The sequence below is a fragment of the Phragmites australis genome, chromosome 16 (assembly GCF_958298935.1).
Source record: "Phragmites australis chromosome 16, lpPhrAust1.1, whole genome shotgun sequence".
NCBI lineage: Eukaryota > Viridiplantae > Streptophyta > Magnoliopsida > Poales > Poaceae > Phragmites > Phragmites australis.
The window spans coordinates 24,204,506-24,217,357 of record NC_084936.1 but is presented as its reverse complement, the minus strand read 5'-3'; the positions used below and the strand labels follow the sequence as shown (position 1 = coordinate 24,217,357).

Sequence of the window (12,852 nt, the reverse complement as noted above, 5' to 3'; positions counted from 1 at the left end):
CTGACACCAAAACTTTCTAGAAGAATCTAGACCCCCACGGAACGGACCCTAAGTGGTCAAAGTGATATACAAATAATAAACTAGTTAAGTGTTTTTGCGTTGAAACGAAAACACAATATTAGACGCGCTAACATCAAATACAAACTCAATGTATAGAGATGCGGATGTGCTATAAGATTGTCGCTGAATGAATACGTTAGAAGCGATGTCGTAGCTTGATTTCGGATAGGATTCAAAAAAGGAGGAGGAGATTACCTACTAATTTCCTTCATGATTTATTCATTTATTTTTATTAGTAAAACAGATCCTATATCCATAGCTGATAACAAGACGGAGAGGCTAGATGATGGTGGTGGATAGTAAAAGTGGGTAAATTATTTGAATTTTAGAGACTTTTATTAGATGAGAAGATAGTAAGGAAAATAGCTTATGCGAGAATCAACTCATATTTTATATTGGAGAGATTTTCTCTGTGACAAATTATGTAAAAGGCTGAAGAGAATGGTATCTGAAGAATGGTCTAAAGGTGGCTAATTGTGATTGATGGGCCAGCCCGTCACAAGCATATTGAGAAATGATCTGATTAGGGCATGGTCTGTCATGTCAGGCTAATCTTTCAATATGCACGATCCATGTGTCGGAGGCTCAACCCACGACATGGCTTGTGAAGCAACATATTAGGCTAAACGTATCAGGCTAGTCTCTATACAGCTAAGTCACGTCATACCGTGCTGAGCGATAGGATGTGACAGTAGGGTGAGACGGGCGATAGCGAGGCGGGACGTAGCCAGGTCGGGCCATGCATGCCTAGGCCGAGGCACATAATATCTGATTGTGTCGTGTTGATCCGATCCGATTAAAATTAGACTATGCTGTGCTCGGATCGGACCAAAATTTGCGTGCCTTATCGTGGTCCATTCGACCAGCCTTAGACCCTGTTTGTTTCAGATTCTGGATTCTGAATTATGCCCCATAATCGGATTATGCAAATAAATAGACGAATTCTAGAAACAGATTGCAGCAATCCAGACGGGCACAATCTACAATCCAGTAACTTCTACATCTCATAATTCAAAATCTAGAATCTCACGATCCGTAGAAAAAATAAACAGACACTTACAATAATCATTACGAGAGTGGCGAAAAAAAATCCCACTTCATAGGGATTTTTCTTGCCCCGTATGAGCCATCGCCTCTTTTTTGGCCGGAACATTATCCATCTCTCAGCCTACGCTATCCTTTTTCACTGCTCCCGGCGATCCGCCATTCTCAATGCTCTCACCATTGCACTCGCTCCTCTCCCAGGCGCCAGATCCCGCCATGGGGATACGGGCACCGCCACACCCACGAAACCGCTCCCCTTACTCTCCCCTTCGGTTGCCGCCACCGCGTTCCGTGGCGCTGGCCGCCCCCACGCTCTCCGCCACCCCACCGGCCGTCTCCTCCTTGCCCCCTCCCAAGAAGAAGGTCCGGTCTCCGCCCGCCACCCCCTCTTTAACAGCATCAAGAGGTTAACTTTTCGCGCTTTGTATTGTACCTTGTGAAGGTTCTCGTGCCAATTGCCATGGGCACGGAGGAGATGGAGGCGGTCATCCTCGCCGGAGTCCTCCGGCGGGCCGGCGCCGACGTGACGCTTGCCTCTGTTGAGGACGGCCTTGAGGTGGAGGCCTCTTGTGGCTCACGCATCGTCGCGGACATGCACATTGCCGCCTGCGCTGACCAGGTGTTCGACCTTGTGGCTCTTCCGGTAACTCACATTCTTCTCTTACTTACCTGCATGGTATAATTGATTCCCGTGGGGCTTACCCAGTTTGGATAGGCTATTTTTCAGCTTTGTTCTAAAAAAACCAGAAGCTATCTAAATGGCTGGCTTTTGGTCCCAGCTTCCAGTGGCTTTTGGCTAGCTGATGAAGCGACTGTGGCTGAAATGAACTAAAAGCTGAGAAGCAGGTTATAGCTGTCTTTTCTGGCTTTTGGGTGTGCTAAAAAGCTAAATATTTATTATAGAAATCAACAACCAAAATTCAACAAGCACAACTGCTTCCTCAGCTAGTCAGAAGCCCTAAAAGCACAACCTATTCAAACAGGCCCTTAGTATATTGCATATTGGAATTAGCAGAGCAAATGATTTAGAAGCGTTCTAATCTATATTCGGGACAACATTGAAATGTTTATAAGCACTATTCTTTAGTCCTGCATTATTGTCTCCATGATTGCTCAATTTTCGTGCTGATGACAAGTGGTCAACCTCACACAATTTTTGCGTGTGCTGTTACATGTGTATTACATCACTTGCTGACAGTCTCCAACATATCTTATGTGATTCCTGAGGTTATGTGTTCAGGGAGGAATGCCTGGTTCAGTGCGGTTGAGAGACAGTGAGATTCTTCAGAGGATCATGGTTGCACAGGCTGAGGGGAAAAGATTGTATGGTGCTATATGTGCCGCACCAGCTGTTGTTCTAATGCCATGGGGCCTCCACAAGAGAAAAAAGGTGGTCATTTTGTTATATGTATAAGTTTAGTCGACCAAGGTTTGTATTTTTCTAGCTGACATTGTTTTTTCATATTATTACAAGATCACCTGTCACCCATCTTTTATAGGAGATCTGCCAACATTTCGAGCTGTTGAATCAAATGTTCAGGTCTCAGGAGAGCTCACTACGAGTCGTGGGCCAGGCACAACATTTCAGTTTGCTTTATCATTTGTTGAGCAAATGTTTGGCCCTGATGCAGCTGAAGATGTGGACAGAACTCTGGTTTGTCACAAGAATTTTTCATATGTTTGTTGTTTCATATTGTATTTTAGCTGATTAGGTTATTTCATTTATAAATTAAGTCTGTTGGTTGTGGTCGTTGAAGTCACGATTTACAATTCTCCACCTTCCTTAAATTAATAAAATCAAATACACATAATTCCTCCTTTGTATTCTTAATTTTTCCCTTAAATTCAGTTTGTTCACACCTACTAGGTTTACTTGATAAACTCAAACTATTCAGTTTTTTTATTGACTGTGAAACTTTTGTATATTCCCCCATAGATGACACAAACTGATGCTGATCTTGAAAGAAGTACAGAGGTCAATGAACTTGAGTGGTCTTTTGATCACAGTCCTCATGTAAGTACACCATGAACTGTGTGTTGTGTTATGTCATGTATGGGTTTGTCCTTTACCAAGGATTTTATGTCAGAATGTATAGGGCATCATGCTTACATGAATATGAAATTTGGCCAAATGTAGGTTTGACTAAAGGACTTGTCTTTAAAAATCACAGCAGCAGAGTAAATTATTGCACAATTTGACCTGCTATTCTTACCAATGCTTCTTTGAAGTTCAGTTCAGTTGCACATCCCCTAGTATGTGATATGGTTGATCTCTCTGTTCCTGCTCAAATGCTGTTGTTTTGTAATATCTAGTCCTCCCAGCACATCCAGCCGTATGCATCCTTGGGACAAATTACTAGAAAAAGGTGCAATTGGCTCCAGATATCTGTTGCTGGAGTGTTGGATGTTTTGTTATAACATTGATGTTGATTTGACATGGGAAACAGGTTCTCATTCCAATTGCAAATGGGTCTGAAGAGATGGAGATCACAATTTTGGTGGATATTTTAAGACGGGCAAAGATAAATGTGGTATTGCAATCAGTCGAAAAATCTCCAAATATTGTTGGATCTCAAAGGATAAAGATTGTTGCTGATAAATGCATTATGAGTGCCTCTGATTCAAAATATGATCTAATCGTTCTCCCTGTAAGTCGTTTTACATTTCACATTTTTATCTGGATGATCATAAATGGCGGCACACATTTCTATAAGATATTTGGCATTTAGTTGATTTGTGGATGAGGGACAAAATTGCCCCCACAGGCCCTTATCATTTTGATGATGTCAGGTTATTGATTGAATAAGTAACCCTGCATCTGCATAGGACGAAAGAACTTGGGCCGAGTATTTTCCAGTGGCTAGATAATTTGTTGTAATCTTAACTTCCTTTTTTGTTTTCTCCCCTGTAAATACCTGCTTGTTTTGTTCATCCAATATGCTGTGGGGAACTCCCCCACAATTGTTCGTAAGGGAAAAGTAAGGCTATTCCGAAATGCATGTCTAACGTTCACGGTCAACTTCAGTTAACTATTGTATAGGAGTTGATCTAGGTATTTAGTGAGCTAGTTTACTATGATAGGATCCAACTGAACAAAAGTTTGAAAGAAGAGACAATCTCATTGCTGCATTCTTATGTGGGACTTGATCTGATGCAGTCAATAATCTTGTTGGTACCATGATCAGTTGTACTGGCACATTGATCTTTGAGATTTTAGTAGTCTGTTTAGTCTTAGCGGAATAAAAATTGTATGTAACCATGGTCTTGGTGCAACTTCATGCTAATGTAGTTGTATCTCAGCAGTCAGCATAAATGTCTTCCCTAGCAATTTTTGGCTGTTTCTCAGATAAATTATGTGCTTTTGTCAATTCTTTTCTTATCGAACGAGCAGGAGCATTCGTCAATTATGAATTCCTATCTTGTTCTCGTCTCATTTTATGCTCTTAAGGTGTAGTACTGGGTACTTGATGCGAAACTGACTTGAATTCAAGTGTGTGCATTTGCATGCTCAAATTGTTCTATTGTTAGCTTGTTCAGCTATATTGCTTTAGCCATTTCAGTCTTATACGCTGTATCTTTCAAAATTGTCTAGGGAGGACCTGCTGGAGCTGAGAGGCTGCACAGATCCAAAATTCTGAAGAAGTTACTTAAAGAACAAAAGCAAGCTGGCAGAATGTATGGTGGGATCTCTTCTTCTCTGAAGATCTTGCAGCAGCAAGGTTTGCTCGAGGTGAGATTTTTAGAGTGAAAACTCCTGGCATCTAATATTTCCTGGAAATGGAAGTTGACATTGGTTGTTTTTTTTTACTCAGGATAAATCAGTGACAGCTGATCCTGCTATAGTCAATGGTCTCACTTGCCAAGTTATCGACCAATCAAAGGTTGTAATTGACGGGAATTTGATTACCGGGAAGGGGCTTGCGACAGCCATTGATTTTGCCCTTGCTATTATCAGGAAATTTTTTGGCCATGGACGAGCAAAAAGTGTGGCAAATGGAATAGTTTTCGAGTACCCTAAGAGTGAAACACCTAGAATTGTTGATACTACGAAATGTGCTGAAAGGAGACACTGATTCGGTTGTACTATAAGGATCTTGCAGAATCTATGCTGCTGATTGACAGTTAATTGACACTTCTTGGGTCAGCAAAGATTCCTCTATTACTGCCTTGCTCGACAGCTAGGCTGAAATCATCCACTACATATGTTGGGATGGACCAATTTCGCATTCAGAAGAGTCAGTGGTGGTCAATTCACCTCCTTGGTATGATCTGTTGGCAGATAAATGACAGAGGTAGATTGCTTACTGGTAAGTTCTATTAGATGTTGATAGACATAAATAGTTTTGTTTTTCACACAAATGATCTTTTTTCTGCTAAAAGTTTTCTTAGGAATACTGTACTGTAAGATAAAGGCAACATACATAATCATAACTTGAGCTTGAGAACGGTTTGGTGATATCTCACTATTAAAATACTGTCTTTTCCTTTTCCATGTAATTAAAATTACATAGATGGAAACAATTTGTAGGATATTAACTGATTTAATGTATGGTATTTGCAGCTAATGATCACCTTCGGTAAGCTGACATTTTATATGTGCTCTCAGAGGAAACCTTATTGTCTCCAATGTGACTGCATATGTTAGACAGTTTGGGGGGTTGCTTTCCTAGAGATCTGAAGCTCTTCGATGTTACTGGGTACCATGTGCAAATTCATCTGGGAAGCTTAGTCTTAGCCATCTAATCCCAGGCCTCCTGCTTCCTGAGTTTCAGGCTCGCAAGCTAACAACGGATCAAGTTTTGTTTCAGTTTTGAACCTCTTTGCAACAGTTTTTAATTCAGAAATCACTTTGACTTCTCTTTCTGTTTATTATTGATGAATTATGTCTTTTTAATTCGATGAATTGAGCGAAACCTCTGTTCTAATGAGTTGAGCGTCTGTAGCGCACTAGTGCTGCTTCAGAAAAGTGGGCAATGTCCTGCTGTGACAGATGACATGAAGTGTCGGTAACTGAAAAGTGCCCTGTTTTGTTTGCATGCGATTTATTGGTTCAGTGACTTCAAGTCGGTGCTATTTTGGTTCAAGTAGCTAGCGACAACCTTAATTTTACTCTTTCGTGACTCTTTAACTCATGTTTTTCCCTAAGCTATTGTTGGTTTTAGAATTATGAAGTACTGAAGTTAGAAGGCTGTTAGTATAACAGAATCAATGATTTTGCCTGCGCCAATCTTCAGAAGGTCACCACAACCAGTTACATGTGTTTAGAATTTAAATCCATTTTTTTATGAGTGATCACCCTGCAACTTCACCCCCTACGAACTGTCAACCCAATTGATCTCAGACACATTGAGTCAAAATTAAACACGCCAAGAAACCGCACTACACACATGCACAAGCAAGTCTTTCCAAGATACCAAAATAAGTAGGAATGCATGTCACCCTGTAGGCTTGTACCTTGAGATTCATAAATATCAAGTCATAAAAACAAGGCCTATAGCCTAGATACATGTTATTGTCCTCGAGTTGCATGTTTTTTCCTTTGAGCTACAAACAATCAAGTTGTATAAGCCCTGGAATAAGTATGTTCAACAGCACTAGGAACACGCCTCATGTACAAAGCCACGCCAAAAATATGGCACAATGGCATGGTTCCCTTCCCTTCTACAACTTCTGATTCCAGATGATATTGGGTGTGAAGCAAAGCCACAGCGCGTCCTCCTCCTAGTTATATATGATTACTAGCCCTTACAGACTGGAACGGTATATGATAGTACTGTTATTGTTTGTATGACAACAATTGGAAGACTAGAAGCCGAGGCAGCTTTTATTATTATGTGGTGAGATACCAATAATCACAATTCAAGGAATGCATGATAGCAGCTTCTGCTTTCATTCTGCTCCCCTGGCAGAATCGAAAAGAAAGGGGACGCCAGAATATGACCCTGTTGTAGACAAACCATCGGCTGAAAAATTTGGCAGGCCCAGTTCTTTACTGGCAAACTACTGATGTTTTCCTCTACTTCCCATCTTCAAAGTAGTAATAGTGCCTGAAAAATAGAAAAGTGCCAATGTTAAGCGTAAAGTGCACATGGATCTAAGGTATAAAATTGTGTGATTTTATATCAGAATGTACATAATTGACCACAAAATACCTTTAGATGTATTACCAACATGAAAAGTTCTCGGGAATAGGACGTGATACAGATAGAAGAATATAAAATGTGTACAAGTGCACAACACGATACAATATGTGAGGGCTGATAAATGTTGCCTAAAATTATCTATAATTTTTGTATTTGATCTAGACAATGCAAAATTAGTTTTCAAAAGGAAAATTTGTCTTGTGTGGTTTTTTCTATGGCATATGGGTTTTGAATAGTTCATTCATTTGCATTTTCCTCACTCATCTCAATATGTGACAGAGTAATCATCCTCCACAAGCAGTTGTTGCGTACTCTGTAGCACAAGCTTTTCCCCCTAGTAAAACTAGGGTTACCTCTCCTCCCTGGCGGCGGTTGCGTGAGCTACCAAAAAAAAAAAAAAAAATCCTAATCCGGACCGGAATCCTCTCTGGCCTGATTGGATTCCTTGTTAATCTCGCCGGCATTAAAAGGCGTCGCGAGCTTTGGTTCCTTCCACATTTTTTCTCACGGCGACGGTAGCGAGCTCATCCTTGTCATCTTCAGTAAAGGGCGATTTGATCATGGAGCGGGAGACCTCGGGTGAAGGATTGGAATCCCTGAGGGGCGGAAGTACGACGAAACCAACAACGATTGATGATATGTTTAGATCAATGGATCTCCGGGAGGAGGATGAGGACGTGGTCCTGGAGGAGGACCTAAAAGAGCTTGAAAAAGACGCACGTTGGCTTGCCCTGGCACGTGTTCATACGACTAAAACTTTCAGCCACGGTGCTCTGTTTGGTAACATGAGCTCGACATGGAGTTGTGCGGAGGAGGTGGATTTCAGAGGAATTGAAGACAATCTCTTTTCGGTGCAGTTGCGCTGCCTTGCAGACTGGGAGAGAGTGATGCATGATGGTCCATGGATCTTTAGGGGTTGCCCTATTCTGTTGGCACCCTATGATGGATCATGGATGGTCGGAGACGACATGAGTTGAGCTTTTCAAGTTTCGTGCTTGGGTGCAAGTCTTGGATCTGCAAGAGAAAATCCGCACAGGTAGCGTGGCAAAGCAGCTATCTCGCCGTGCGGGCGAGTACATCAAGTTGGATGAGAAATCGGTCAAAGGCCACTATGAAGGGGTCAGGGTGCGCGTGTGCATTGATGCCTGCAAACCGCTAACAAGATGTGCTACTCTGACTCTGCATAAGAAGAAAAGGTACTTCAGATTTCAATAGGAGAAGATGCCTGTGTTTTGTGGTGTGTGTGACCTTGTTGGCCACGTCGCCAAGGAGCATGGGGATGGGGTTTATGACCCGAAGGACACTGTGTATCCGGATATGCTGATTGCGCCGAAGTGTCGGAGGGGTAGAACGTGGATCAATGGCAGAGGTGGTGGCTGGGACCGTGGCCGTGGCCATGGAGGAAGAGATGGCACTTATGTGTGGGAGGACAATGATGGTATTGATGAGGATTTCAGGAGTATAGCCCTAGTCCTTTTCAAAGAAATGAGCAGCATACGACTTTGAACTCGTTGAGTAAGAGACGTTTACACTTGGAGGATGGTCAGCAGGAGAAAGATGTGAATGAGATGGTGTTATCTGTCAAGCCTCATGAGGAGAAGGATGTGGAGATGCAGCCGTCTGGTATGGAGGTGGATGAAGACAAGGGCGATAACATAGTTACGAAAGAAGCAAAATATATGAAGAGGCAGAAGAAGGTGACAACAAAACATTACTACAGCACACGAGGTAGCTAGGTAGTAGATACGTACAGACATCAGACGGCATTCCCTTTCTTTGGCTATCTGAACGTACGACATACAAAAAAAAAAAAAAAAAAACAGTAATGGCGCCGTGGTGTTGAGCGACGAACGGAAGGCAGAAGTACTCCGCTAAGGGCATGCTTATCATAGGTACTTAAAGAAAGGGAGTATTAAGCATCTCTATAAAAATTATAATTTTTATTGTAAATGAAAACTGCAGGTATTTAAATATGATTAACTATTTTATTAATAAAAATATAAGTAACGGTGCTTAATTAAACACGTTGTCTTCTATCTTAACATATTGCCTTCCCTCTAAGCATTTATGCCAGTACAGTTAAGAAAAAAGATTTTCTCTATAAATACATTCTCTAAACACCCTCATTATATACACTCTAACAGGCCTGACGCATGCATCGTCAGACCATGGAGGGATGGACCAAAGCGACAGCGTAACTTGTGCTGGAAGCCAATAACGCGAGCTTTACAACCTGTCGGAGCCTAATGATGGGTGATGATTGCGTACTCACAGCTGCTGTCTCCGATGGCCTCCGCTGTTCAGCTCGGTTTGACTTGCATTGCATGCATGGCCAACCCGCTCCAATGCAGGCTGCAGCAATGCAGCGAAGCTAAATAGAAGGGCAATGGCATTGTACGTAGGTTTCGCCACAATATCACAACACGAAGACAGTTACTAGCGTTACTTGCTCTGCCGAAACAACTCCGTCAGTGAATCACACAGTCAGAATGAAGTACAGTAGTGATTGAGCAAATTTATGCCTTCACTCCATCCGGAATAACACATTAAAACACATTGCACATACGAGCAGCTCCCAAGAGAAATATCCGCGGTCCATGGCCGATAAGTAGATGTTCTTTCCAAACAGAAATCGCTAGTACATTGCACATACATGCAGCTAATCTAAGCTAACAGATATCGGCATACATGTACATGTTCTTTTCAAACAGAAGACAGCAAATATATACACGTGCGCGTGTGGGATCTCAGAGACAACTCAATACAAAGGATCAGATAATGCTGTGTGATTGTGTTGATGATTTGTAGCTCTTTTTTTTTTATTAAGCATTGGTATTAAGAATCTCTGATCTATTATCTTAATATTTGAGAGGAAAAATGAGCCACCACGTTCGCTTTCAAGACTACAAAATTGTCACGTTAATCTAAAAAAAAATATCTAGACCATTCATTATTATGAATATCTAATGATCTAGATTTAACCAAAAGTCTAGATTAGATACGATTAATAATTAGGCAAATTCAGATTAAAAGATATGAAAAAATAACAATTTGATTTCCATACATATTGGAAAGCAAAATATCTAAACAAAAAGTCCATACGGATTTGTACAAGTAGAGATTGCATTAGGATATATTGTATGAATTCGTGGCTGGGCAGCTGGGAATCAACATCTTCATAGATGGATCCAATGACTGTCGCTGAGGAAGATGAAGCAGAAGCTACGCCGGTGCGCGAGTGAGCCGAAGGAAGAGCTGACCTGGGGTGTGCCAGTGACGTGCGCTGCTCAATTTCCTGCACAAAGCACGAGTTCACGATGAAGGAGGCTATGACGATGCTCAAGTCGACAGTGTTGTGGCACAAGGGGTTCTGCATCGGCGAGCTCATGGGTATCAATCACGGTCTTCTGGAGATGAAAAACATGGGCATCGATCACGACCTTCTGGAGATGACAAACATGGTGTTCTATCACGGTGTCGTCCTTGAGGACCACCCATTGCTACTTGCTACAACATCTAGGATGAGTCTCAGACTAGGAACAAACTTAATCTCGTCACTAGAGAAACTTAGGCTGCCACAACATCTATCGCGCCATCCGTGAGGCGCAACGCGACGCATCATTAGTGAGGCGTCCTGCAGCCCCGCTTTACATGTCATGCCCTACGAACTCGATCCTGCAGTTGGAGAAAATCGGGCCACCATGACAACTCACTTGTCATATGTGAGGCCAACACTACGCATCATCAGTGAGGCGACATGCTTCACATCGCAACATCCCGATGACGTGGAATAAGAAAGCATGGGCATGGAAGAATCAATATGGCAGCAAGATGGCAGTGACAACGAACTTGAGAATAGCAACAAACGCAGTAGCACAAATCTTACCTCCATGGTTCCAAGCCACTGTAGATCACCTCAACGAATAGGGACACTCTCAAGTAAGTCGACGTATAAGAGCTTGATGAAGCATCCATGGCTGGCAGGCTGGAGCTCTGAGAAGCAGCCATGGGCGGATAGTTAGCGGGCAGGAGCTAGGCAATGGCATTCGTCGACTCCATGGGAGCATGCAGAGCAAGTAGCTGGTCTGCTGGGGAGGAGGTGGTCAGGATTCACTTGCTTTGGCGAAGAAGATGTTTGAGCTATTTTGCATGAAGAAGATGGTGTGGTGAAAAGTAAAATAGAAGAGAACTGAAGATTGGGAGGTAAGGAGAGAAACACTAAGTCTATTATTTTAATATTTTAGGGAAAAAATGAGTCACCTTGTTCAATCTTAAAATCACGAAATTACCATGTTAATCTAAAATTAGAAAAGGATCTAGACTACTCATTGTTATTAATATATAACGATCTAGATTAAACCAAAAAGTCTATATCAAATACGATTTTAATAAATAGGTAATTCTAAATTAAAAGATATGAAAAATAACAATTTGATTTTCATACGATTTGGGAAGCAAAACATCTAAATAAAGGGTCCAAATCAAATAAAATTAATAATAATTGAAATTAGGGTTAGAATAGAAAAAAAGATCCTTATCAAATATAGTCTTAGAAGAAAAATTGAATTATTATAAAAATCAAATACCTAAATAATCAATAGCTAAAATTCATAATAAAAAATAATGATTTTTTTATTTTTTTTACTAAGATAATATATTAAGAAGCACCGTGTAGCTCAAGGTCATCATATCAGACAGGCTACAGGCAAGACAAACATATTCTGATTTTTGTCGAGATACTTACACCTGACGTGTAATTATGATAGTTGATCAAACGTATAAGAATTAAACCAATATATGTATACGATTCGAGTACAAGTTTGAAGTATAAATAATTTTCTCTTACACTAACATAATTTTTATCTATTCTTCTAAGTTTTATGTGTTTTCTAACTAAATGACACTAACCTTTAAGAAAATAATGAGACTATTTTTTAATCAAATATTATCGTGATAAAATATTACAGCGAGGCTAGCCACACTATTAACGTAAGCAACCTTGCTAGTTTTATATGCTAATTGTTGGCGGGGTGGAAAGCATTAGTATTACGTTACAAATCGCATGAAAAACTGATGAGAGGTAAGAAAACAAATAATTTGCACTAATGTTGCAAGTTAACAAACATCGCATGCAGATGTGAATGTTGCGTGCTAAATCTTCAAGTGAAATGCTGAATTAATGGGTGGCTTAGTACTTCTGCATGCAACGACGCACTTTCTTGTCATGTCCGGGGGGCCTACTTCCATCACGGTCCAATCTTTAAAAATTATTATGTAAGTTATTTAGCCTTCGTATTAAGGGTCTATGATTTTATATATGCTAATTGTTGACTGGTGTGAAAGGAATTAGTATTATCTACACATCACGTGAAAAACGGATGTGAGGTAAGAAAACAAATAATTTGCAGTAATCCTTGGATACATAGTTAGATGAGTTATGATTATTTATTATGGAAACTAATGTCAAATAAATTTCCTTTTCTCTGATTAATATGGAAATTATCTGAGCCATTATAACTCAGTCCCACCGGGCATACATAGTTAGATGTTTTTCTTTTTTCTATTAATGTGGGATTTTTCTTAGTGTATGTTGTTAGTATATAGG

At 40.7% G+C, this 12,852-nt stretch overlaps 1 protein-coding gene across 4 annotated transcripts; it reads left to right on the top strand.

Moving 5' to 3' along the window:
* The first annotated feature begins 1,178 nt into the window (after positions 1-1,178).
* Positions 1,179-6,007, top strand: LOC133895399 (protein DJ-1 homolog C). 4 transcript variants are annotated; one of them, XM_062335695.1, is made up of 9 exons: positions 1,179-1,467; positions 1,547-1,747; positions 2,345-2,494; positions 2,579-2,758; positions 3,041-3,118; positions 3,552-3,752; positions 4,697-4,834; positions 4,917-5,396; positions 5,666-6,007. In XM_062335695.1, exons 1-8 carry the CDS (start codon positions 1,273-1,275, stop codon positions 5,175-5,177), a joined length of 1,404 nt encoding a protein of 467 aa, XP_062191679.1. In that variant the 5' UTR covers positions 1,179-1,272; the 3' UTR covers positions 5,178-5,396; positions 5,666-6,007. The 4 variants fall into 4 exon arrangements, with proteins under 4 accessions (XP_062191679.1, XP_062191678.1, XP_062191680.1 ...); XM_062335694.1 differs by having other exon boundaries at positions 4,917-5,411; XM_062335697.1 differs by lacking the exon at positions 1,179-1,467 and adding an exon at positions 1,884-1,950 and having other exon boundaries at positions 1,733-1,747; positions 4,917-5,411.
* The last annotated feature ends 6,845 nt before the right edge of the window (positions 6,008-12,852 follow it).

Coding starts and splice junctions, on each gene's coding strand:
- LOC133895399 (XM_062335695.1), top strand. CDS start 1,273: ATGCTCTCACCATTGCACTCGCTCCTCTCCCAGGCGCCAGATCCCGCC. Junction 2,759..3,040: donor AAGATGTGGACAGAACTCTG/GTTTGTCACAAG, acceptor ATTCCCCCATAG/ATGACACAAACTGATGCTGA. Junction 3,119..3,551: donor CTTTTGATCACAGTCCTCAT/GTAAGTACACCA, acceptor CATGGGAAACAG/GTTCTCATTCCAATTGCAAA.